This window comes from Tetrao urogallus (genome assembly GCF_951394365.1).
Source record: "Tetrao urogallus genome assembly, chromosome: 10".
NCBI classification, from domain to species: domain Eukaryota; kingdom Metazoa; phylum Chordata; class Aves; order Galliformes; family Phasianidae; genus Tetrao; species Tetrao urogallus.
Genome location: NC_136823.1, coordinates 3,042,513 through 3,062,958, shown reverse-complemented (window position 1 = coordinate 3,062,958; position 20,446 = coordinate 3,042,513). Strand labels below are relative to the sequence as shown.

The window sequence follows — 20,446 nt, the reverse complement described above, 5'->3', positions numbered from 1 at the left end:
GCCCGCCCCGCCGCGCTCTGCGGCAATCAGCAGCCGAGCCCCTCCCGCCGGGGCCGAAGCGGGCGCGTTGATAGGCCGGAACAGACGTCAGTCAAGCCTAAAACCGCCCCGCCCCTTTCCGAGCGCGGACCGCCTCCGGATGGCCGCGCACGTTAGGCACACGTGACACCCCCCGACGGCCCGCCTCCCCGCAGGGCGCGCCGTCTCATTGGCCACCATTGGGAGGACGCCGGACCAATGGGCGCTGCGCAGCGAGCGCGGGCCGCGGTGGGAGCCCCTCTGTGGGCACGGCCCGAGGAGCGGAGCGCGGCGGCCCCGCGGGAGGGCGGCCGTCCGGGCGCAGTACCGCCCCGTGGCCGCGCCTCGGTTCTGCCCTCTCGGCTCCCACCCGGCTCCGCTCGAGGCGCCGACCTCCCCCCGCTTCCCCAGGGCGCCTCGCGGCAGTGACGGCGCGGCGCGCGGTCCGTGCACTGTTTAATGACCGAGCACCGCGCACGGCGGGCGCTCGGGATCCCCGTCCCGCGTGGGGTGCTCAGATCCAGCGCCGTGCCCCGGTGACGCTGTTGAACAGATAGTCCCTGCCGGTCCCTGCGGGGGGAGCGGCGCTCAGCCCGTGCCCTCGGCCCCGTCCTCTCACCCGGGGCGCGGCGCTCACGTGGGTCGTGCGCGCGGCCGTCGAAGGGCTGCGGTGCCGAGAGGGACGGGCTGCGGGCGGCCTGGCGGCTCCGCTCCTCCTCGCGAGCGCTGCTCTGCGCTGCCGCGTCCCGGGAGCTGCGGGGGAAAAGGGGGGAAGGGAGGGCGCTCCTCACCCGGCAGCGCGGGTCCCGCCGGACGGCACCCCGGGTGGCTCCGAGCCATGCGTGTCACCCGGAGGCTGCTCCCGCGCTCCCGGCTCCGTGCCCATCCGTGACGTCGCGTAGCGCTGGGTTATGTAGCTGTGGGCGGCCGTCGACCACCCCGAAGGCTGATGTGGCTCCTTGTCGCTATACGGGTGCCTGCCGTGGGCTGGGATGGCTCTGCCGCCCCTCAGGCTCTCCCTCCACAACCTTTCAAAGCTCCTTGTCACCCCTTTCTCCAGCCGGTGTCAGGAACAACCCTTGCATTGCACTGTGCCACCCTGCACAGTTTCTGCCCCCAGCCTGGCCACCGGCACAGCCATTCCCTGGTAAAACCGCCATCCCTGCGCTCGTTGCTCCGTGCCCTTACTCTAAAGCAGAGGCCGCTTCTCAGAGCAACTCCCTGGTGACATCGACATCCCCTCCCCAAGTGCCACGTCTCCCCACACGGCTGCAGGGACACCACGGGAGCCTTCACCACTGCCCAGCACCCACCTCTCACTCAGAAGCACCTTGCTGAGGTTTCGGCTGCTGCAGGAAGAACAGAAAGCAGCCCTGAGCCACCACCTCACTGTGCTGTGCCATGCTGCGGGCTGGGGCTCACCTGCGCAGCACACTGTGTGCCACACAGCACAGGCTGGCCAGGAACAGGGCGCTGGTTGCAGTCAGCACTGCCACAAACCAAGCTGGTGGGAGCCAAGTCAGCTCCGTCCGCCTGACCACCAGTGGCTCCTTCTGCAGCGTCTGCAGAGGCAGAGGTGAGAGGCCAGGTGGTGTCCCAGCCTGAGGCACCCGGGCCATGGGATGCTGCTCACCGTGTGCAGGGTGGTGGTGCTGGGTGGCACTGGGGTGCTGCGGGGTGTGACGTGCACCACCAGTGCCAGCACGGTGCTGCGGCGTGGGGACCCACTGCTGCCCCACACCTCCACCAGCAGCACGAATGTGCGGGGCTCAGCCAGGCCGGTGGGGATGTAGGATAGCATGCTCCCCTCCTGCCGAAAGTGCCCATCCTCATTGCCTGCATAGGAGGGTCTGCTCAGCACCTCGGCCGTGCTGAAGAGACAAATCACAGTGCTTGGCTGTTCCTCACCTCCGACAATGGCATAGGACAGCGTGGTGCCCTCCGGGTCCCCACTGCACACCAGGTGGGTGACAGGCTGCCGGCTGCCTGTCCCAGCTGTGATTCTCAGCTCCTGCACCTCCGGGTTGCACAGTGGTGCCCGTTGAGGCATGGCCTGCTGGGAGCAGAGGTGGCTCAGCTCCATCCCACCCGGTCCCCGTGGGTACCTCCAGCCCAGAGCCACCCCTGGGACAGCCACAGGGACGCAGCGCAGCGTCCTGCACCGGTGGCACCCCGGCATCACGCTCACACCTGCAGGCGCACGGCCACATCACACAGGCGGCTCCTCCGATTCAGTGGGTCCAGATCGTTGTGGGTGTCTGTCAGCCGCACCGTCAGCCGGTAGCCAGCGCGCCGCGGGGGGCCGAGGGGCCCCACCACACGGATCTCACCTGTGGGGTCGTGTGAGCTCTCTGGCACCCGTGGGTGCTGTGGGGCAGGGGAAGGGCTGGGCACTCACCGGTGCGTGCATCGATGGAGAAGGGCTGTGCAGGGCCAGTGCCCCCCTCCAGGCTGTACTCGAGGCTGTCCGGTGGGCGGTCACGGTCAGTGCCAACCACGCGCCCCACAATGCTGCCAAAAGGTGCTGTCTCTGACACGGTGAAGATGATGCCATTGGGGCACTCCGGTGTGAATTCATTGACGGGTATCACTGTCACGAGCACGGGTATGCGGGCTGCACAGCACACAGCAGCTCAGCTGCGCTGGCACCATCCCATGGCCCACACTGCACTGGGCACGCTCTATAAGGACACTGGGACGGTGCCACACTGGTGCCTTAGGGGTTGGGCATCACCGGGGCCACAGGAGAGGAGCATTTCCTCCACTATGTGTTGCTTTGGGGGTCAAAGGGAGCTTTGCACATCTCTACTTTGACCTTCCCCAGGGCGAAGGGGACATGGGCACAGGGTGCAGGGGATATGGGCACTCACTGCTCCTCAGAGGCTGTCCCCCGGCTGTCACCACGATGGTGGCCGTCAGCTGGAAGCCCATAGCAGCCATTGCCTCGGTGTCATAGTCCAGAGTGGTGTTGACCTGCCAAGCCATGGTGTCCTGTAGTGCTGGGCATCCCCCAGAGCCACAGCCTGCCATGCCGCTGGGTGCCACAAGGGCCCTGCTCCCCCAGTGGGGGCTCACCAGCTCTGGCGCCACACACCTTCAGCTGTGGCCCCTCCATGTGGAAGTGGGAGTGAGAGCCTGGTGGCCCCTCCAGCGTGTAATGCAGGGACCCGTCATCGCCAGCAGGGTCAGTGCACCTCAGTGTCACCAGCGTGCTGCCAGGGGACAAGGTCTCACGCACCTGGGACCTGTGTGGGAGTGGCTGCTGCTCAGCTCCACTTCCCAAGCACTGTGGAGCATCACCCTCAAAACCCTTGAACCATACACATAGAGGGCTGGCACACAGGATGGTGCCCGCTGGTCTGTCCCCCTCACAGTGACATTGAGCACGATGGTGTCCTGGTCAGAGGGCTGCAGCGCGTTGTATGCCTGGATGAGGAGCTGTGCACTGGCCACCTCCAGCCGACGCGTGCTGCGGATCTCACCCGTCACTGCAGGAGGTGGCACAGCCTTGAGCCAAGCACAGGGCTGGGGACAGGGCAGCCACGGGAACCCTGCCACCATGCTCACTTTCATCGATGGTGAAGAGCGCTGGTGACGTGGGAGCGAGGATGGCGTAGCGGATGTTGGCCCCGCTGGCACGGACCTGCGTGACCACTACCAAGGGACCAATGCCCTCCGGCACCACCACGTCCTGCTGCGGAGCACTGCGGGCACAGCGGGCAGTGTGGCACAGCCTGGTGCTACCAGCACCCCCACCCACCCAGCCTCACTCACAGGATGGTGACACGGGGATGGCGTGATGGCAGCACTTCCACCGTCACGACCCCACTGCAGTTCTGCCCATGCCGATCCATCACCTCTATCTCCAGCCTGAATGTCTGCAAGCAGCACAGGGGTGGCTGCGAGACAGCCAGGAGTGACACTGCCATCAGGGATGGGGATGGAGATGGGGGCAGGAATGAGGACTGGGATAGCAATGGAGTTGGAGGATAGGGATAGGATGGAGGCAAGGATGGAAATGGGGTGGAGTCAACAATGAAGGAGGAGACAGGCATAGGAATGGGGAGGGAAACGGGCAGGATAGGGACAGGGATAGAGGCAAAGACTGGGGATGGAGAAGGCCATGAATAGGGCTTGGGTTAGGAATAGGAATGAGAGTAGGGATGAGGATGAGGAGACTGGCATGGGGATGGGAACAGGGACAGGGATGAGGATGAAGTCAGGAACGCAAATAGGGGAAGGGATGGGATACAGAAGGGGACAGAGCTGGGGGTAGGGACAGCAAGAGGAGAGCTGAGCACTCCTGGGGTCTGCCTGAGGGGACCAGGACACAGGGCTGTGTGTGGTGCCAAAGAGGCGGTGACGGTGCTGTCAGAGTGGGGACTCGTGCCCACCTGGGTGTCCTTGCTGGGGCTGAAGCCACCATCAGGTGCCAGCACCAGGCCCTGATGGGTCAGCGTGAGTGGTGTGCCACTATTTCTGAGCTGGAACTGTCAGAGGAGAGATGAGAATTCCATCCCTGCGCCTGGCTGTCCCCAGGGTCTGCTCCCTTTGAGAGGACACGGCACAGCTGGCACTCACCATCAGCCCACCCGGTGGCTGCGCCTGCACCGCATACAGGGGCGCACGGGGTGCCACGCCTGCTGACACCCGCACCACGTCCCCACCAGTGCTGGCAAACGGGAAGCCACAGCGCAGCGCCTGCCCCGATGTCACCCGCACAAACAGCTGCCCCGTCACCTCCTGCTCGCCAGGACAGGCAGCGCGCAGCACCAGCGCGTACCAGTTCACCCGGTGGGCATCGAGCTCTGCGCCGGCACGCAGCGTCACCTGTGTGGGGACTCGGTGCTCAGTGGAGGCACGCTGCTCAGCAGGGTGCCATGAGCTCCAGCCCTGCTCCCTGCCCCCCAGCCGTACCTCCGCCCTAAACGAGGAAGCGGGCACACCATCGGCACTGATCGCAACGGGGTTGAAGGGGTGGCTGGGATCGGCGTTGCGTGGGGTGACACTGGAGCCCACGGGGACAGCGGACTCGACGCGCTGCAGCGTGACTTGGGGGCTGCTGCTGGCATTGCTGCAGGACGCAGCCACCTCGGCCACGCGGGCGCCCGGTGCAGCGTCCTCACTCAGTGTCACTATGCGTGGCAGGTCAGGCAGGGCTGGCGGGACACCCCAGGATTGGCCTCGTGTGACCGCTGCCACCAGCAGCTCGCATGGCTGTGTCAGGGAACTGGGTTCTGTCCCCCGTCCCCATGGGGGTATGGGTGGCCCCGCCGCTCTTACCTGCTGACTTTACAAAGGTCCCTGCAAAGAGCAGAGTGTCACTGCAGCCTGCCAGGCTGTCCCTGCAGCGCCCCAAGGGTGCCTCGGAGACGTCCCCAAGATACCCCAGATGTGTCCCAGACTCTGAAGCTGCCACCCCCTGTGCCCATCCTGGGGTGGGCACCTGGGGGCACCCGGGGCACCCTGTTGTCCCGTCCCTCTTCTTTTAGTTCCTTTGGGTGCCGTTGAACCTCAGGGTGCCTACCTGGGGCATGGAGGAGGAGGAGGAGGAGGAAGGTGAGGTGTCCGTACGTGCCCATGGCTTGGCAGCTGTTTGGGACAAGCCGGAGCGCGTTGCCACGGGAGTCGGGCACCACCCATGCCCGGCGTCACGCCGGTCACCGCGGCTCCCAGCCCAGCCCCGGGGTGGGAGGGGGTCAGGTCACGGCCCCGCTGCGGCCGCCGATCCACGCCGCGCCTCGGGAACCGGCAGAATTACCGGGCGGCTAATTGTAACCCTTCATTAGCAAACCAGAGCGGCTAATAGCCGGCAATTAACAGGCGCTGGCGGAGCGCGGGCGGGCGGAGGGTCTCCGCTCCCCTCCCGCTCGGAGCCCGGCGCCCGTAACGGGGCCGCCTCGCCCCGCGGGTCGTGTCCGGGCGCGCCGAGCGGGGCCCCGGGGCGGCGGGCGAGGCGGGGCGGTGCCGGTGCCGGTACGGCCCGAGCTCACGTTACGGCGGTCCCATTGGCTGCGGCAGGCGGGGCGGCGCCGCGGCGGGAGGCGGCGGGCAGGGCCGGGACTGAGCCGCGCTCCGCTGCTCCGCGGGGCCGCGGCCGCTCCGGCACCGGCACCGGCACCGGGAGCGGGGCCGGGCCGGGGATGCACAGCGCCCGTCTGGACGGCGGCCTCGGGCAGCGCCGCGTCGAGCCGGTGAGTGCCGCGGGGTGCGGGAGGACGGACGGGTCGCGGCGTGTCGGGGCGCGGGGCCGCGAGTGACATCAGCGCGGTGACATCACGCGTGGGAACACCGCTCGCGGGACGCGGGGCGCGGGCGGGGGGCGCGAGGCCGGAGGGGAACGAGCGGCGAGCTGTCAGCCGCGGCCCCGACCCGAGCGGCACCGGGAATCGCGGAGCCCCTCCCGCCCCGCGCCCTCCCAGCGCCCCACGGCTCCCGCGGGACAGGGTGGTGCGGGGCGGTGGCGCGGCGCCAGCTGGGACCGGGGAGAGGGAGAAGGGAGAGGGACGTGGGGACAGGGGAGAAGGGACGGGGCGCTGCTGCGGGCGGTGGGACAGGACGCTGAGCGGGCCGCCCTGCGCGCTCGGCTTTCCGCGAGAGGGAAGCGGACGTAACAGCCAGCTTTTGGGCTCAGACAATAGGAATTCAAGAAAGAGGAGCGGCCCGGCCGCGGGGACGGGGCTCTCCTTCCGCTGCCGCTCGGCAGCGCTCCCCGTTCCCTCGCCGCTCCTCAGCCCCGCGCGGTCGGGGTGCGCCGAGCCCGGGGCGAGCGGGCCCGACGGGCACCCGGCGTCCCCGAGCGGAAGGCCCTCCCTGGGGACGTCGCTCCGTCCCGTCCCACCGATCGGGGCGCCCCGTGGCAGTGAGGGGCCGGGGCGGGGGCGCGGGGCTGCTACGTGCCTCGGCCCCGTGTCACTTCCCGCAGGCACGGCCGGGCTGGGCGCCGCGCGCTCTCTGACATGCCGCCGCACGCCGGCCGGGGCTGCGGGAAAGCGGAGCCCGGGGCCGCGGGCGAGCCGAGACCTGCGCCCGCCGCCGGCCCGACGCTGAGCCGCCCTCTCCCCGCAGCGCTGCCGCCGGGAGCACATGCCCGGCACGCGGCCGGCCGAACGCGACCCCCTCCCCGCGCCCCGCCGCCCCGCCTCGGCCTGCGGCGAGGAGGAGCAGGGGGGCCCGGCCGCCCGCTCGCCCCCCGCCAGCGTGCGCAGCCTGGAGTGCGACTCGGGCTACTCGGAGGCGTCGGGGGGCACGTGGCGCGAGGACGAAGCGCCGGTGCTGCGGCGGCACCCCCCGCCCTGCCAGCGCGCACACCGCCTCTCCGCCGGCACCCCCGCGCCCGCCCCCGCCCGCCGCGCCCGCCCCAAATCCACGTCGGACGCCTGCCTGGAGCAGTGGCGGGCGCTCGAGCCGGCCGACGGAAGGGACTGGACGGTGTCGCTGCTGTCGCAGAGCCGCAACCGGCAGCCTCTGGTGCTGGGGGACAACTGCTTCGCCGACCTGGTGGAGAACTGGATGGACCTGCCCGAGGTGGGCGCCGAGCCCCGCCGTCGACCGCCCGCCGAGTCCTCGCGCCGCTTGGGCAAACCGCCCGCCTTCCTGCTCAGCCTCTCGGGCAACGTGCGCCGCAAGCTGGCCAGCATGGCCCGGCCCCGCGCCGCAGAGGGAGCCCGGCCGGGGGGCCGCGACCCCGCCAAGCGCCTGTCGTGCCCGCTGGGGCTGGGCGGGCAGCCCAAGGGAGCCTGCTTCCACCAGTCCCACAGCAACATCGCCCAGCTGGCCACGGACTTCCACCGCTTCACCGCCCTCATGAACAGCCGCAGCCGCCAGCCCATCATCTGCAACGACGTCATCGGCTACATCTAGCCCCGCCACCCCCTCCCCGCTGTAAATAAACCCCCGTTTTGTACGAAACGGACGCACAGCAGCCTTTGTGGGGCGCAGCGCCGGCAGAGGTGCGACGCAGTGAGCACGTGTCACAGCTTATCCTGCAGCTTTTATTGCGAGGGGCAGGCGGTGACATCTGGGGACCCCGCGGGCTCAGGGCAGGGTGCAGAGAAGTGGGGGGCAGACGTCCTCCAGCTCATCCCCGGCACACACGTACTGCAGCTCCAGCTGCTGCGGCTCCGCGGAGCGCTCCACACCATCTGACAGCCTGCAGCCGGGAAAGGAACGGTGTGCTGGGCCCCTCAGGTTGGGAAAGCCACACCGGGCCGGAGCCCAGGCCCGCTCCCCAGCCCCTATGGTGGGGGGCCGGCGGGGGTCCGGCAGAGGAAGCGCTGCCGGCGGCAGGATGTTTACTCTGCAGCTGGAGCGGAGCAGGAGAGATGGGGGCCCTGCAGCACTAGGGCACGGCCAGAGCCGGCTGCCTACCTCTGTGCCTGCTGCTGTGCCCGCATATCCTCATCCTCCTCTCCATCGTACAGCATGGTGCTGCCACGCAGGAGCTTGGTGACGGTCCACCCGTGCTCCTCCTGCAGCCAAGCCAGCAGCTCCCGCACCGTCATCGCCTGCCCGTCCTCCCCAATAGCACGCACCTCCAGCCGGTCCCAGCAGCTCCACTCCTTTCCCCGGTACTGCAAGGAGAGCAGGGAGAATGGACCAGGGCTGTTTGAGGAGAGGGAGTTCGGGGACAGGGAGATGGGAATGGGACACGGCCATCCCCCGGCACCGCTGGCCCCAACCACGCACAAAGCCCCATTGACAAGCAGCCCAGCCCCACACAATCGCCTCTTCTTGCGCCTGTGGCCCCCGGGGGTTTTGTGACCCTGGCTGCGGCCCGAATGCAGGATGCGACCCCAGCACTTGGCATGGCTGTCCACCATCTGCCCCCGCTGCAGGCAGCGCTGCTCTGGCCTCAGCCGTGTCCCGCGGATGCTGGCAACGGGCCGCCCTCGCGTCCTGCCTTCTGTTGCCTGTGCCGGGAGAGGCCTTAACCCCATCCGTACCACCACAGCCACACGCACACCATGGCCCCCAAGCCCTGGCCACAGCCTTGGTGGGCTCTCAGGACCCCAGGGTAGCACCGGGCCCGAGACATAGGACAGCGTTCCTGCCACATCCCAGCATGAAGTGTCACGGAGCAGCACTGGGAGCCCCAGAGCAGGATGCTGGGCACAGATGGGGACCAAAGGGCACGGAGCACCACAGCAACATCCTCTGCCCCGGCATGGTGCCAAATGCATCCAGGCCACCCCGAGGCTATGGCACAGGACTAGGCGGCAGGGCACAGAAGCAGGAGGGTCGTGGGGTGGCTGGGCAGCCTGAAGCTGAGCTGCAGCCGGCACGGAGGCGATGAAGGCCCTTTTCCTCCCCCTCTTCCTGCCCCCGGCCCTGGGCCCCCCGGGCCAATCTGGTTCCAATCGGCGCTTCCTGCCGTGCAGGAAGGGCTGCCTCGCACGCCATAAACCCCCAGACAAAGGGGCCTCTATCACCCAGACGGTCCCAATCTGGGCCTGCCCCCCCGCCCCGATGTGGCTTTGCTTTCCCCCCTCTGGCAGAAAGGGGGGGACCCCAGCTCTGCTCCCCCCACAGCTGCAGGCAGCCCCGGGCCCAGTGCCAGCTGCTCGCCGGCTGCTGCAGCTGCTTCCCATCAGCCAGATGCGAGTGGCTGCTGCAGCCCTGCACACACTAGCCGTGGGGCACACCGTGGGGCACACCGTGGGGCTGCTGGAGCGCCTCAGGGAGAGGGTCCTACCCAGTATGTGGAGGCTGGCGGGGGCTGGATGCGGAAAAACAGGCATACAGACAGGAACAGGTTGCTGTTGCGGTAGCATTGGAGGTCCCGGCATCTCCACACCAGCTTGTAAACCTCCAAGCACGCCAGGGCAGCCACGGCCGCTGTGGTGGTGATGATGGCCGGCACAATGCGCCCAGCAATGCGCTGGCTCTGAGGACAAGAGGGGTGTCACCAGCTGCCCTGTGGGGAGGGGGACCCTCGGGGATGGCACTCACCGTCAGCCGGCTCGCAGGTGGGATGCCGTAGTTCTCTGCACGCAGGTTGGATGCAGCCGTGATGAAGCTTAAGTGGAGGTCACTGTCCTGCAGGGAAGAGCGTGGAGACAAGGGCGTTCCATGGGAAGCAGTGCCACCTCCCCGAGCCCTGCAGCTGCGGTACCTTGTCATAGTGGATGGGGTCCATTGCCTCTGTGCCCCCTCCTAGCTCCTGTTTCCACTGTGCCAGCTCTTGCACGAGATCCAGCATCTGTCCAGGCTCTGGGGATGCAGGGGCACAGGCCAGGAACTCGTTATCACAACTGCACCTCCTGGCCCGTGCCTCTTCATTGGGTTTTGGGGATACAGACATGCAGCCTTACCCAGAGTCTCCTCCACCTCCTCCATGCCCTCTGCTGTGGGGACGTAGCGCCCATCCTTGGGCACGAAGGATGGCAGCACCACGTGGCAGAGGACATCCCGCGTGGCCACTCGGTCACCACAGGATGGCAGCCTGTGGGTGTGAGCCAGGAGCTGGGCAGCAGCCTCCACGTATGCCAGGTGGGTGTCCTGCAGTACAGGGGGAGATGGAGGTGCCGCTCATCCTCCATGCTGCAGAGCTCATTCGGGTTGTCTGAGCAGCTCTGCTGCGCCCAGTGCCCACCAGCAGTTCTCCCTGGCCCCATAATCCATGCACTCACATTGCTGGGGTCAAATATCAGTGGGTGGGGACACCTCTTGTCCCCAGACCAGAAGGGCACACCGGGGCTGGTTTCCTGCCACAGGGAAAGCGGAGTCAGGGCCAGGGACGCCTCTCCATCAAATGGCACAAGGGGGACCCGTGCTCACATGCGAGGGTGGCACGTCGTGCAGCAGCTGTTTGATGCTGTCGTGATAGCGGAGCTGCCAGTGCTGGCAGGCCCAGCGCACGCAGTCCCCCCAGTCCCGCGGCCGCTCCTGCAGGCTCCTCTGCACCTGCTTGGGCACCACCAGGCCCTCCCATCGCACCGGCTCATCAGGCAGCTCCCTGCAAAGCTAGGCACTACCAGCATGCCCGCAGTGACGCCACGTGCAGGACATGGCCGTCTGTCCCTTGACCCTGGCCTCAGGGCAGGGAGTCTGTACTCACCCCAGGAAGCGGTTCACGCTCTCTGCAGGCAGCTGGAAGAGCCCCTCGAACTCATCACGAGCCCACTGCATTGAGGGGACAGGGCTGAGTGCTGGGTTCCCACACTGCGACCCTTCCCCTTTCACCATGATGGTGATACCCTGGCAGGAAGCGGCTGGGGCCACATCCTGCTGGCAGGATGGGATGGGATGGGACACCAAAGGGCCAGGTGCAAGGATCCACATCTGTACCAGCAGCGTATGCTCGATGGCAGAGGGGAAGAAGCGCAGTGTGCACAGTGGGAAGCTCCTATCTGTGGGGTCGCTGCTTGGCTCCAGCGGCTGGCTCAGGGGGGGCACCATGGCCAGCACATTGCCCTTTGCCCCCTCTGTGCCCGTGTCCAGCAGCGCCGTGCGGGAGCGGATGCAGCAGCTCTCCAGGTAGGCGCCTGTGGGGAGAAGGGGGGATGCATCCATCCTGGTAGCATGGAGACAGGGCTCACCCCTGCCCCACCTAAGCACTCACGGGCCGTCAGCGTGTCCAGGGCACTGACAACACCATCCAGCCGCTGGAAGAAAGTGTTCCCAAAGAGCTTCTCGGTGCCGGGGCCCAGCTGGACCTGGTGGGCCGTCACCTTGATGTCCGGGTTCATGAGCCGTACAGCGGCTGCAGCCACCTGCGCCTTCGGCTTCTGCAGGGCACAGAGCGGCGATGGCTCTCTCCTGTCTCACATCCCCACACCGCCCAGGTCCCCCCTGGGGGGAGCTCACCTCCACGTCAGCCTCACGGAAGAGAAGCTGCCGGTGCAGGTTGGAGTGTGCGACTGTGTCCATGTCGGTGACGGTGATGTCCCCGCCCGGCCCCGCTGCCAGCCCCATCATGGCAAAGTTCTTCAGCAGCTCGCAGCCGATGGCGCCGGCTCCCACCTGCGAGGCACAGCCACTGCACCCCAACGCCCCGGCGGTGTCACGCCACTGCCCGCACCCCGCTCACCACAAAGTACTTCTGGCGGCCCAGCTCCTCCTGGAAGTCAGCCCCGAACACGGCAATCTGTCCATCGTAGCGGGATCCCCTCTGCCAGGAGAGGGATCGCTGTCAGTGGGGGTGGGCACGGCATCGCGGCACCCAGCGGCAGCGGCCACTCACCGGGGCGCAGTCCTCCGGCATCAGCCTCGCAGCCCCCTCCACGGCCAGGCACTCCAGGGCGTCAAAGTAAAACCACTGATCCAGGGGCAGGAACTTCCCCGTGATGGCCTGGGGCGAGAGAAGTGCCCGTGCCCAGCATTGGCACCAAGTCACCCCGCCCAGCGCCCTGCTCTGAGCACCCGGTGTCCCCAGGAAGGCAGCAGGTGCCCTCTCGTGGCCACCGAGCGCTTGGGGACAGCAGAGCTCGCCGCACGCCTGCTCACCTTCATCGCCTCCTGGGCAGCCAGCGCGCCGATGAAGGATGCCACCGGGCACAGCTCCCCAGCGCTGACGCTGGCAAACGCTCGCACAACATCCTCATCCAGGGGGCCCAGCGCCGAGCCCAGCTCACGTGCCAGCTCCAGCACACGCTCAGCGTCCTCCTGTGGGTAGAGGGGCAATGGCAGTGCTGTAGGGGGCACGGGCCGGGGGGGCTGGGAGGAAACTCACAGATGCCCGGGGCTGAGGCAGGCGGCGCCGCTCTTGGCAGAAGGCGTGCAGGGCCTGGAAGGCAGCGTGCAGACTGCGGCTGCGCTGCAGCTCCGTGGAGCTCCTGGCCTGGATCCTGGGCATCGCCAGCGCCTGGCGGAGGGGCTCCTGCTGACACAGCATGGGGACAGTGGGGACACGGTGGGGGCACGGGGCTGCTGCTGGGGGTGGCACTGCCGTGGCACGGGGGCACGTACATACGAGTGCTCCTGGCGTGGCCGCACCTCCGAAACCCGGCCCCCACCGCAGTATGGCGAGAAGGTGCTTGTGTCACCAATCTCCAACCTGAAGCCATCTGGGGAGCAGGGGAGGATGGGTGTCACGGTCACCACCAGGGACCCCCGCAGACCCCGGGGCGGGCACTCACCCAGCACGCGTACAGGGCAGGGCTCGCTGCTGTTCAGCTCCACCATGCCCTCCACACCAGAAAACATCACCAGATCACCATCACTGAAGCGGTGGCCATAGTTCTTGTCTGCCCCTGCGCATGTCACGATCCCCGGGTTGCCCTGAGCAGAGGAGATGTGAGCGTGCAGCTTCAATCCAGGCAGCATTTTGGGTCAGAGACATGGAGCTGAAAAGCTGCCATGCTGGGGTGCAGGGACAACCACAGAGCTTCCAACCTGGGAGATGTGCTGCACAGTGGCACAGAGCGGGTCCCCTTCCCCCGGGTCATGGACAACAAAGTGCTCCCCAAAGTCACAGAAGAGCTGCCTGGGCAGGGACAGTGCAGCTCTGAGAGTGAGCAGGTCCCATCCACCAGGCTTATGGGGACACAGAGGGACAGGGGAGGGTAAGAAGGGGCAGCCACCTGGTGCCACGCAGTGCTAAGTCCTTACCCCGCCAGCCCTTTGGCATCGGCCACGATGAAGCAGACACCCTTGGCATGGCAGATGTCCCCAACACGGAGCTGCTCCTCCAGCGGGCACTCGGTCAGCACCACCACCTGTGCAGTGCTGTCAGTGGGCACTGGAGCCCCATGGCACCCCTGGGCTGGGGGCCAGACTCACCTGGAAGGCAGTGAGGAACTCCTCCGATAGCTCCCCAGAGTGCACTGACACTTCCACATCAGGGTTCAGTGTGGCCAGCAGCCGCTGGGATGCCTCAGCACGGTTCTGTTCCACACTGCACTCCCCCTGGAGGAACTGTGGGACAGCGGCACTCGTGGGCCTGCGGCACTGAGGGGGGACCAGACCCGGAACAGAGAGCCTACGCTCCATCCCTAGCACGGGCACCCCAATCCCCACTGGGACAGAGATCTCCCAGCCGTTCCCATCCCCATGGCTCCTCCATACCCATTACTGGAATCCCCAGCCCCACATCTTCTCGCACCCACAGCCGAGCTCCACTCCGCAGACCCCCACCCATCCCCGTACCCCTTACTGGGACCCTGCCCACATCCACACCCATTAATGGGATCCCTGCCCGTACTCGCACTCATTATCAGCACCCAGCCCGTACCCGTGTTCATTCCCGGAACCTTCGCCCATACCCGCGCCCCACCCGCACCGTACCACCACGCCATCAGCAGGATCCACACCTATAACCATTACCGAGCAACTCGCATCCCCTATTGAGACCGTTCTCCCAACCCCCCGGACCCATTTAAAGGGACGGCACCCACACCGAGCCCCCAGCAGCACCCGTACCATCGCCGTGACCCCGCACACCGTACCTGCACCGTACCTGAGCCCCGCGCCGCGCCGCTCTCGTGCAGGACGACCCTCCGCGCCCCGGCCAGCACCAGCGCCGCCGCCGCCTGCGCTCCGACCCCGCGCAGCCCCCCCACCAGCACCGCGGCTTCCCGCAGCCGCCGCCCGCCGTCTCCCAGCACCAACCTGCGGGGCACGGCGGGCGCTCAGCGACAGGAAAGCGAGCGGCCGGACCCCGCCGCCCCCGGCCCCGCACGCACAGCTGCCGGGAGTAGCGCGCACCCGCCATGCCGCCGCCCCGCCCCGCCGCGCCGCGCCCCGCCCCGTCCGGTAACGGCGACGGCGGCGGCGGCGGCAATGGCGGCGGTCTGGGAGGCGCTGGGCGCGCTGGGCCGGGAGCTGGCGGCCGAGTGGGCGACGCAGGACGTGCGTGCCGCGCTGTGCCAGCTGCTGCTGCTGTGGCTGGGGCTCAGTCTGATGGCCACCCGCCTGGCGTGGCGCGCCTACGGCGAGGAGGTGGCCGCGCTCTGCTACCGCCCGGCCGCCCGCCGCCCCCCCGCCCCGGGCACCGACGGCGGCCCGGCGCCCGCACGGCCCCGCGCGCACTCGCTGTCCCCCGCCCGACGCGACGGCGCCGCCGAGCGGCACTGCCCGCCCCGGTGAGTCCGCCCGGCACCGCGCGTCCCGTCCCGGCGCGTCCCAGCGAACGCCTCCCCCCGCCCCGGGTCCCCACAGCTGTGTATCCCGCTGCTTGCCCCCCCCCTTGCCGCTGTCCCACTACCTCCCGGTGCCTGTCCTCGTCCCGCATCTCCAAACCAACGAGCCCCAGCACGCAGCTCCTGCTGTGTCCCCGGAGCCGCCTGCCCTCCCCCTGCCGCCACCCCAGCGCGTCCCTTCTGGGTCCTCGCGCATCGCTGTGTCCTTGTGTGTGCCCGCCCTCTGTGTGCCTCCCTGCTGTGCCCCCGGCCCGCTGCCCCCTCAGGATGTGCCCTCAGTGTACGTCCCCACTCTGGTGTGCCCCCCTATGTGCCCACAGCCCAGGGCATCCCGCCACCCCCACACTCCCCTACTTCCCCCCCACTCTGTGCCCCACCGCCCGCTGTGCTGCAGTATATCCCCCCCAGTCCAGTCCATCACTGTGCCCTCCCTCTGGCTGCATCCTCCACTCCTGTCCCCATCTCCGTGTGCCCCGCTCTGCGCCCCCCAGCCGGGTTCACCCACCGCCCTCTCCCTGTCCCCCCACTGATGCCCCCATCTCCACAGGGACGGCACGGCAGCTGAGCCGGGAAAGACGCACCGCGAATGAGGAGCGCCCACCGCCAGCACCGCGCCATTAAAGGACTGCACCCCCCAGCGCCCTGTGCTGCCCCAGCGCCAGATACGAGGCGGGAGATGGGCGAGGGGCTTTAATGGGGGCAGGTCTCACTTGGCCATGTAATAGTGTGTGGGCACGAAGGGCATCTTGGTGACCAGCGCCGGGTGCTGCTTCTTCCTCACCTCAACGGTGAGCGTGGTGCCGGGGCGGCTGTGCGCAGCCTGCACGTAGCCCATGGCGATGTTCTTGCCCAGGGAGGGCGAGGGGCAGCCGCTGGTCACCGTGCCCACAGGCGTGCCCTCGGGGCCCAGGATGGCGGCAGGTGGACGGAGGGGGGGACCCACGGATGTCAGCCCCACGCGCTTCCGCTTTGGCTTCTCCTTCACCTGCTCCATGATGATGGCTGCACCGGGGAAGTCCTTGGCCGCGCGCCGGCGCTTCCCTATGGGCACAGAGGGCTGAGGCCTGCGCTTTGGGCCTGGCACTGAAGGGCTGCGTTTCGGGTCTGACACCGGGAGGTCTGTGCTTCAGGCCTGGCAGCTGGGACCTGCATTTTAGGCCTGGCAATTGGACACGGCCTGCACCTACCCAGGGTCCACAGCAGCCCGGCCTCCACTGGCGTGGTGCTCTCATCGATGTCGCTGCCGTAGAGGCAGAGCCCGGCCTCCAGGCGCAGGCTGTCCCGGGCTGCCAGCCCTGCCGGCCACACCTCGGGGCAGCCCAGCAGCCGTTCAGCCAGCTCCACGGCTCGTCCTGCGGGCACTGAGATCTGTGCAGGATGGGGTGGTCAGGGGGCACAGCGCCTTGCAGGGAGCAGCTGCCCCATGGTGCCCCGCGGTGCCCCCTACCTCCACACCGTCCTCGCCGGTGTAGCCACAGCGTGTCACACGGCAGCCCGGCACGCCAAAGACGGTGGTGGCTGTGCTGGTCATGAAGGTCAGCTTGGTCAGGTCATCTGGCAGCCCGGCCTGGAGCACCTGTGCCATGGAGGGCCCTGGAGGGGACAGGCATCAGCCTTGGGGATGGCAGCACCGAGATGGGCGGTGCAAGACTGTGCATCAGGCCCGGTGGGATGAGACCCAGTGCCACCAGCATGGGGACCCACTACCTTGCAGTGCCAGCAATGCGTTGTCCAACACCTCCAGGTGCACGTCGCCGCCGGCCGCCCTCAGCTCTGCCGCTCTGCCCTGCGGGGATGGGGCCGCAGTGTGGGGACAGGTTGGGGGGCCCTGCCCTGTTCCAGCCCTGCCCGTACCTCCATGACAGCCCGGTCCTTGTCAGCACAGCCTGCGTTGGACACCACGTAGAGGTGGTCCTCCGCCGTGTTGGTGACGATGAGGTCATCCACGATGCCACCGTGCTCGTTGGTGAGCAGTGTCAGGGTGCCCTGTGGGGTGGGTGCTGGGACGGGGGGGGACCCTGTGCCGGGGCATCCGTCCCCCACAGGGCCGTATGCTGGGCGCCCGTTGCCCGGTTGCCACCCGCTGACCCCCATACCTGTCCCGGGCGCAGCTCGGCGATGTCGCCCACCACCAGGCTCTCCAGGAAGCGGACGCGGTCCCGCCCGTACACCCGCGTCTGGAAGGGGCCGGGAGTGAGGCGGTGCAGCGGGACCCCTCCTGCGGCCCCCGGCCCCCCTCCCGCTACCTGCAGCATGTGGGACACGTCGAACAGCGAGCAGTGCCGCCGGGTGTGCAGATGCGACTCGAGGTGCCCGCGGCCGTATTGCACGGGCAGGCTCCAGCCGGCGAACGGTACCATCCTCCCGCCGCGGGCCCGGTGCAGCGCGTCCAGCGGCGTCCGCTTCAGCCCCTCCTGCGCGGCACGGCCCGGCCCGGCTTAGCTCAGCACGGCTGGCTCTCCCCTCTCCCCTCGGCCCCACTCACCGGCGCCGAGCCCAGGTGGCGACGGGCCAGCGCGGCGCGGCACCCCGCCCGCAGCATCCTCCGGCCCCGGCCCGGCTCAGCGCAGCGCGGCTCGGTACGGCTCGGCTCGGCCCGCCCCGCCGGGGCGCCTGGGACATGCCGCCTTCCCGCCCCGCCCCCGGCCCGCCCCCGGCCCCGCACAGACGAGCGGAGGCGGCAGCGCGGTAGTAGCCTTTATCCGGAGCCACGGCCGCGGAACGCGTGGGGGCCGGGCCCCAACCGAGCCCGCGGGTGGTGGAGACGGAGCTGCGGGAGGGGCCGTGGGGCACGGCCGGCGGGCGGCGCGGGAGGCAGTGGGGCAAAGGCCGGGTCGGAGTCCACCGGTTGCAGCATCCACGCCGGTCCCGGGAGCAGCCAGCGGGGCTCAGCTGTAGGACAGCAGGTTGACGTCGTAGCAGCCGTCTACCTGCGGAAGGAACGCGGCACGCTGGGTCCCTGCAACGCTGAGGGAGCGCGGCACACGGCCCCCCCCCCCGGGCCCAGGGCCGCCGGTGCTGCGGGTGAGCACCGCACTCACGTCGAAGCGCCCGATGCGCGCGGCCGCCTGCCGAGCGCGGACCACCTCCGTCAGCGCCCACATCTGCTGCACCTCCGCCGCCACCTTCTCCGGGTCGGGCAGCTCCTGGAAGGCAGCGGGAGCGGTGCAGGAAGGGCCGGGAGGGCCGGGGCAGCCCTCGTGCAGGCCGCACAGCAGCACCGTGCCACGGCCACAGCGCCCGCCGAGCAGCCATGATGGGAGGCTGGGAAACGGTGACCCTGAAGGCGGCAGGGCCCCGCTGGCGGGCGTCCAGAGCAGCAATTAGCTAATGATTAAAGACCTAATTGCACCACCAAGGTTCAGCAACCACGACGCTCAAACTCAGTCCTCTTTTCCCAGCACAGCACTGCGCGATGCTCCCCACGTCCTCTCCCTCCCACCCCAGCGTGACGTGGGGACACACGGTGACAACCCGCGGGGACATGGGCGTCTGCCCCAGCTCTCCTTGGACTCTGCTCACCCAGAGCCACCTAGCAGGCCCAACACTGGTGCTCGCAGGCTGTGATGGTCTCCATGGTCACCTCCTGGCCCAGACCTGCCAGTCAGCCAGTCAGCCTCCCTCTGCCACCCGCCTCTGCTCACGAGGCCTCCCCGGTCCCCAGGCAGAGGAAGAGCTGATTTAAATGCCACCTCGAGCTGCACGTCTCAGTGGGTATTTTACTTCTGAACTGCAAACTGCTTCCAGCACCGGGCAGTGGTTTTGGGGCTCTGGAATGATCCCTGGTGCCAGCAGGGCCAGGAGGGGGCTGGAAGCGCCCAGGGGTTGGGTACTGTGATTCGGTACATCCTCTGGGAATGAAGTGCTCAAGCCATGATCTGTTGGGGTCAGAAGGCCCGGCAGCACTGGAGCAGCCACCAGCTGTGCGCTTTGCAGATGGACAATGTGAGCCATGTGATGGACGGGAAGGACCAACCCGTGCACCCTGGGACAGGGTGGCACCCACCGGCAGCCCCACCCCCGGCACAGGACAGCCCCACTCACCCCGTGCAGGCTGAGGGGTCGCTCCGGAGGGCTCAGCTGGGACAACCAGGAGGGGACGTCCTGCGGGGAGGTCTGCAGTGGAGCCAAAGGGTCACACGGGGGCCTCTATCCCGCCCTCAACCCTCGCGCCGCAGTTTGGACCCCGCCAATCCTCCATGTCGCTACAGGCACTACGAGCATCATTCCGCAGCGCCCAGGCAGCGGCACGCCGGGGACCCCGGGCCCCACGCCCCCCTTTCCCCTCGAGCACCCCAGGGCGGTCCCCGCTCTCGGGGCTCCCCGGGGTCACCTTGCTGCCAGGAGGGAAGAGCTGCAGCTCCTCGATTCCGAAGTGCAGCCACGCCGGGGAGGGCTGCCGCAGGATGAAGCGCAGCGCCGTCACCTGCTCCATGTCGCACAGCATCTGCGGGGGGACAGCGGGCGTCAGGCGGGTGGGGGGCGGCCGGGGGCGGCCGCGTGTCCGGGCGGACCTGGGAACGGCGGAGAGAGAAGTATTCCTGCGCGCCCAGCTCCGTGTGCGGGCACGGCATCAGCCGCAGGTCGCGGAGGCAGGTGAGCCACTTGCGGGGTCCCGGCGGCCCGGCCCGCTGCGCCCGCACGCTCAGGAAGGCGGTGTAGAAGTTCTTGAAGACGATCTCGTGCACCTGAAGGGGCGGCGCGGTCACGGCCCCGGCATCCCACCGGCATCCCACCGGTACCCGACCGGTACCCCCGCCGCTACGCCGCCGGCACCCGCAGCGCCCGTCCCCGGCCCGCACTCACGTCAGCCGCGCCGCCGCGGGGAAAGCGCACGTCAACGACGGCCACGCCGGGCCGCGCCGCCTCGGCTCCCCCGGGCAGCTGCAGGTGGGCGGCGGCGCGGGCGGTGCAGGGCAGCGGGGTTCGCCCCGGGCCCGGCGCTCCCGACATGGCGGCGCCGCGCTGGGCGGGGCGCGGGACGTGGGGCGGCGCGGCCGACAGGGGGCGCCGTAACGCGGGCGGTGCCGCGCCGCCCGTCGCGGGGCGGAGGAGCGGAGAACGCGGAGGGACCCGGCGGGGCGGAGCCGCAGGGCAGGGAACGGAGCGCGGAGGGTCCGGCGGGATCCCGCCCCAAGAAGCGGAGCCCAACAGAGTGCTGTCAGCGTTACCCATCTTTAATGCTTTTGCTTTTTTAATAAAACAATTTGAGGCTGTATCAAAAATTTAGTAAAAAAATTAGATTTGAGACTTCACCGATTGTTCCGACTATTCGCTATTCCTGGCGCTTTTTTTTTTCTTTTTTTTTTTTTTCCTTTTTTTCCCTTTTTTTCATTTTCCTTTTCTTT

General features: G+C 68.5%; 6 protein-coding genes across 7 annotated transcripts; 2 read left to right on the top strand and 4 right to left on the bottom strand.

Annotated features, from left to right (window-relative positions):
• Positions 1–532: 532 nt before the first annotated feature.
• Positions 533–5,600, bottom strand: CDHR4 (cadherin related family member 4; the record flags this gene model as incomplete). Its single annotated transcript, XM_079540577.1, has 17 exons — positions 533–588; positions 656–771; positions 1,332–1,367; positions 1,441–1,580; positions 1,652–2,071; positions 2,209–2,348; positions 2,417–2,632; positions 2,889–2,991; positions 3,113–3,263; positions 3,341–3,506; positions 3,586–3,722; positions 3,793–3,896; positions 4,413–4,508; positions 4,600–4,848; positions 4,936–5,177; positions 5,302–5,322; positions 5,546–5,600. 17 exons carry the CDS (start codon positions 5,598–5,600, stop codon positions 533–535), a joined length of 2,448 nt encoding a protein of 815 aa, XP_079396703.1.
• Positions 5,601–6,161: 561 nt separating this feature from the next.
• Positions 6,162–7,881, top strand: INKA1 (inka box actin regulator 1; the record flags this gene model as incomplete). Its single annotated transcript, XM_079540103.1, has 2 exons — positions 6,162–6,212; positions 7,087–7,881. The coding sequence occupies 2 exons, from the start codon at positions 6,162–6,164 to the stop codon at positions 7,879–7,881; spliced, it is 846 nt and encodes a 281-aa protein (XP_079396229.1).
• A 174-nt stretch (positions 7,882–8,055) lies between these two features.
• UBA7 (ubiquitin like modifier activating enzyme 7) lies at positions 8,056–14,671 on the bottom strand (the record flags this gene model as incomplete). Its single annotated transcript, XM_079540576.1, is given in 24 exon segments — positions 8,056–8,170; positions 8,389–8,591; positions 9,713–9,904; positions 9,970–10,056; positions 10,133–10,230; positions 10,332–10,518; positions 10,650–10,724; positions 10,798–10,983; positions 10,987–10,990; positions 11,078–11,142; positions 11,308–11,504; positions 11,582–11,747; positions 11,827–11,982; positions 12,050–12,130; positions 12,203–12,310; positions 12,466–12,624; positions 12,692–12,838; positions 12,928–13,025; positions 13,098–13,239; positions 13,354–13,444; positions 13,570–13,676; positions 13,741–13,875; positions 14,406–14,568; positions 14,643–14,671. Coding segments are annotated over 24 exon segments (2,991 nt in total).
• A 53-nt stretch (positions 14,672–14,724) lies between these two features.
• TCTA (T cell leukemia translocation altered) lies at positions 14,725–15,734 on the top strand. Its single transcript, XM_079540133.1, has 2 exons — positions 14,725–15,041; positions 15,646–15,734. The coding sequence occupies exons 1-2, from the start codon at positions 14,740–14,742 to the stop codon at positions 15,686–15,688; spliced, it is 345 nt and encodes a 114-aa protein (XP_079396259.1). The 5' UTR covers positions 14,725–14,739; the 3' UTR covers positions 15,689–15,734.
• A 70-nt stretch (positions 15,735–15,804) lies between these two features.
• AMT (aminomethyltransferase) lies at positions 15,805–17,640 on the bottom strand (the record flags this gene model as incomplete). 2 transcript variants are annotated; one of them, XM_079540488.1, is made up of 8 exons in its annotated part: positions 15,805–16,139; positions 16,286–16,466; positions 16,546–16,691; positions 16,806–16,884; positions 16,953–17,084; positions 17,195–17,275; positions 17,345–17,535; positions 17,580–17,640. In XM_079540488.1, the coding sequence occupies 8 exons, from the start codon at positions 17,638–17,640 to the stop codon at positions 15,805–15,807; spliced, it is 1,206 nt and encodes a 401-aa protein (XP_079396614.1). The 2 variants fall into 2 exon arrangements, with proteins under 2 accessions (XP_079396614.1, XP_079396615.1); XM_079540489.1 differs by having other exon boundaries at positions 17,345–17,512; positions 17,584–17,640.
• A 346-nt stretch (positions 17,641–17,986) lies between these two features.
• NICN1 (nicolin 1, tubulin polyglutamylase complex subunit) lies at positions 17,987–20,051 on the bottom strand (the record flags this gene model as incomplete). Its single annotated transcript, XM_079540575.1, has 6 exons — positions 17,987–18,028; positions 18,140–18,244; positions 19,143–19,214; positions 19,432–19,545; positions 19,613–19,786; positions 19,905–20,051. 6 exons carry the CDS (start codon positions 20,049–20,051, stop codon positions 17,987–17,989), a joined length of 654 nt encoding a protein of 217 aa, XP_079396701.1.
• Positions 20,052–20,446: the final 395 nt, after the last annotated feature.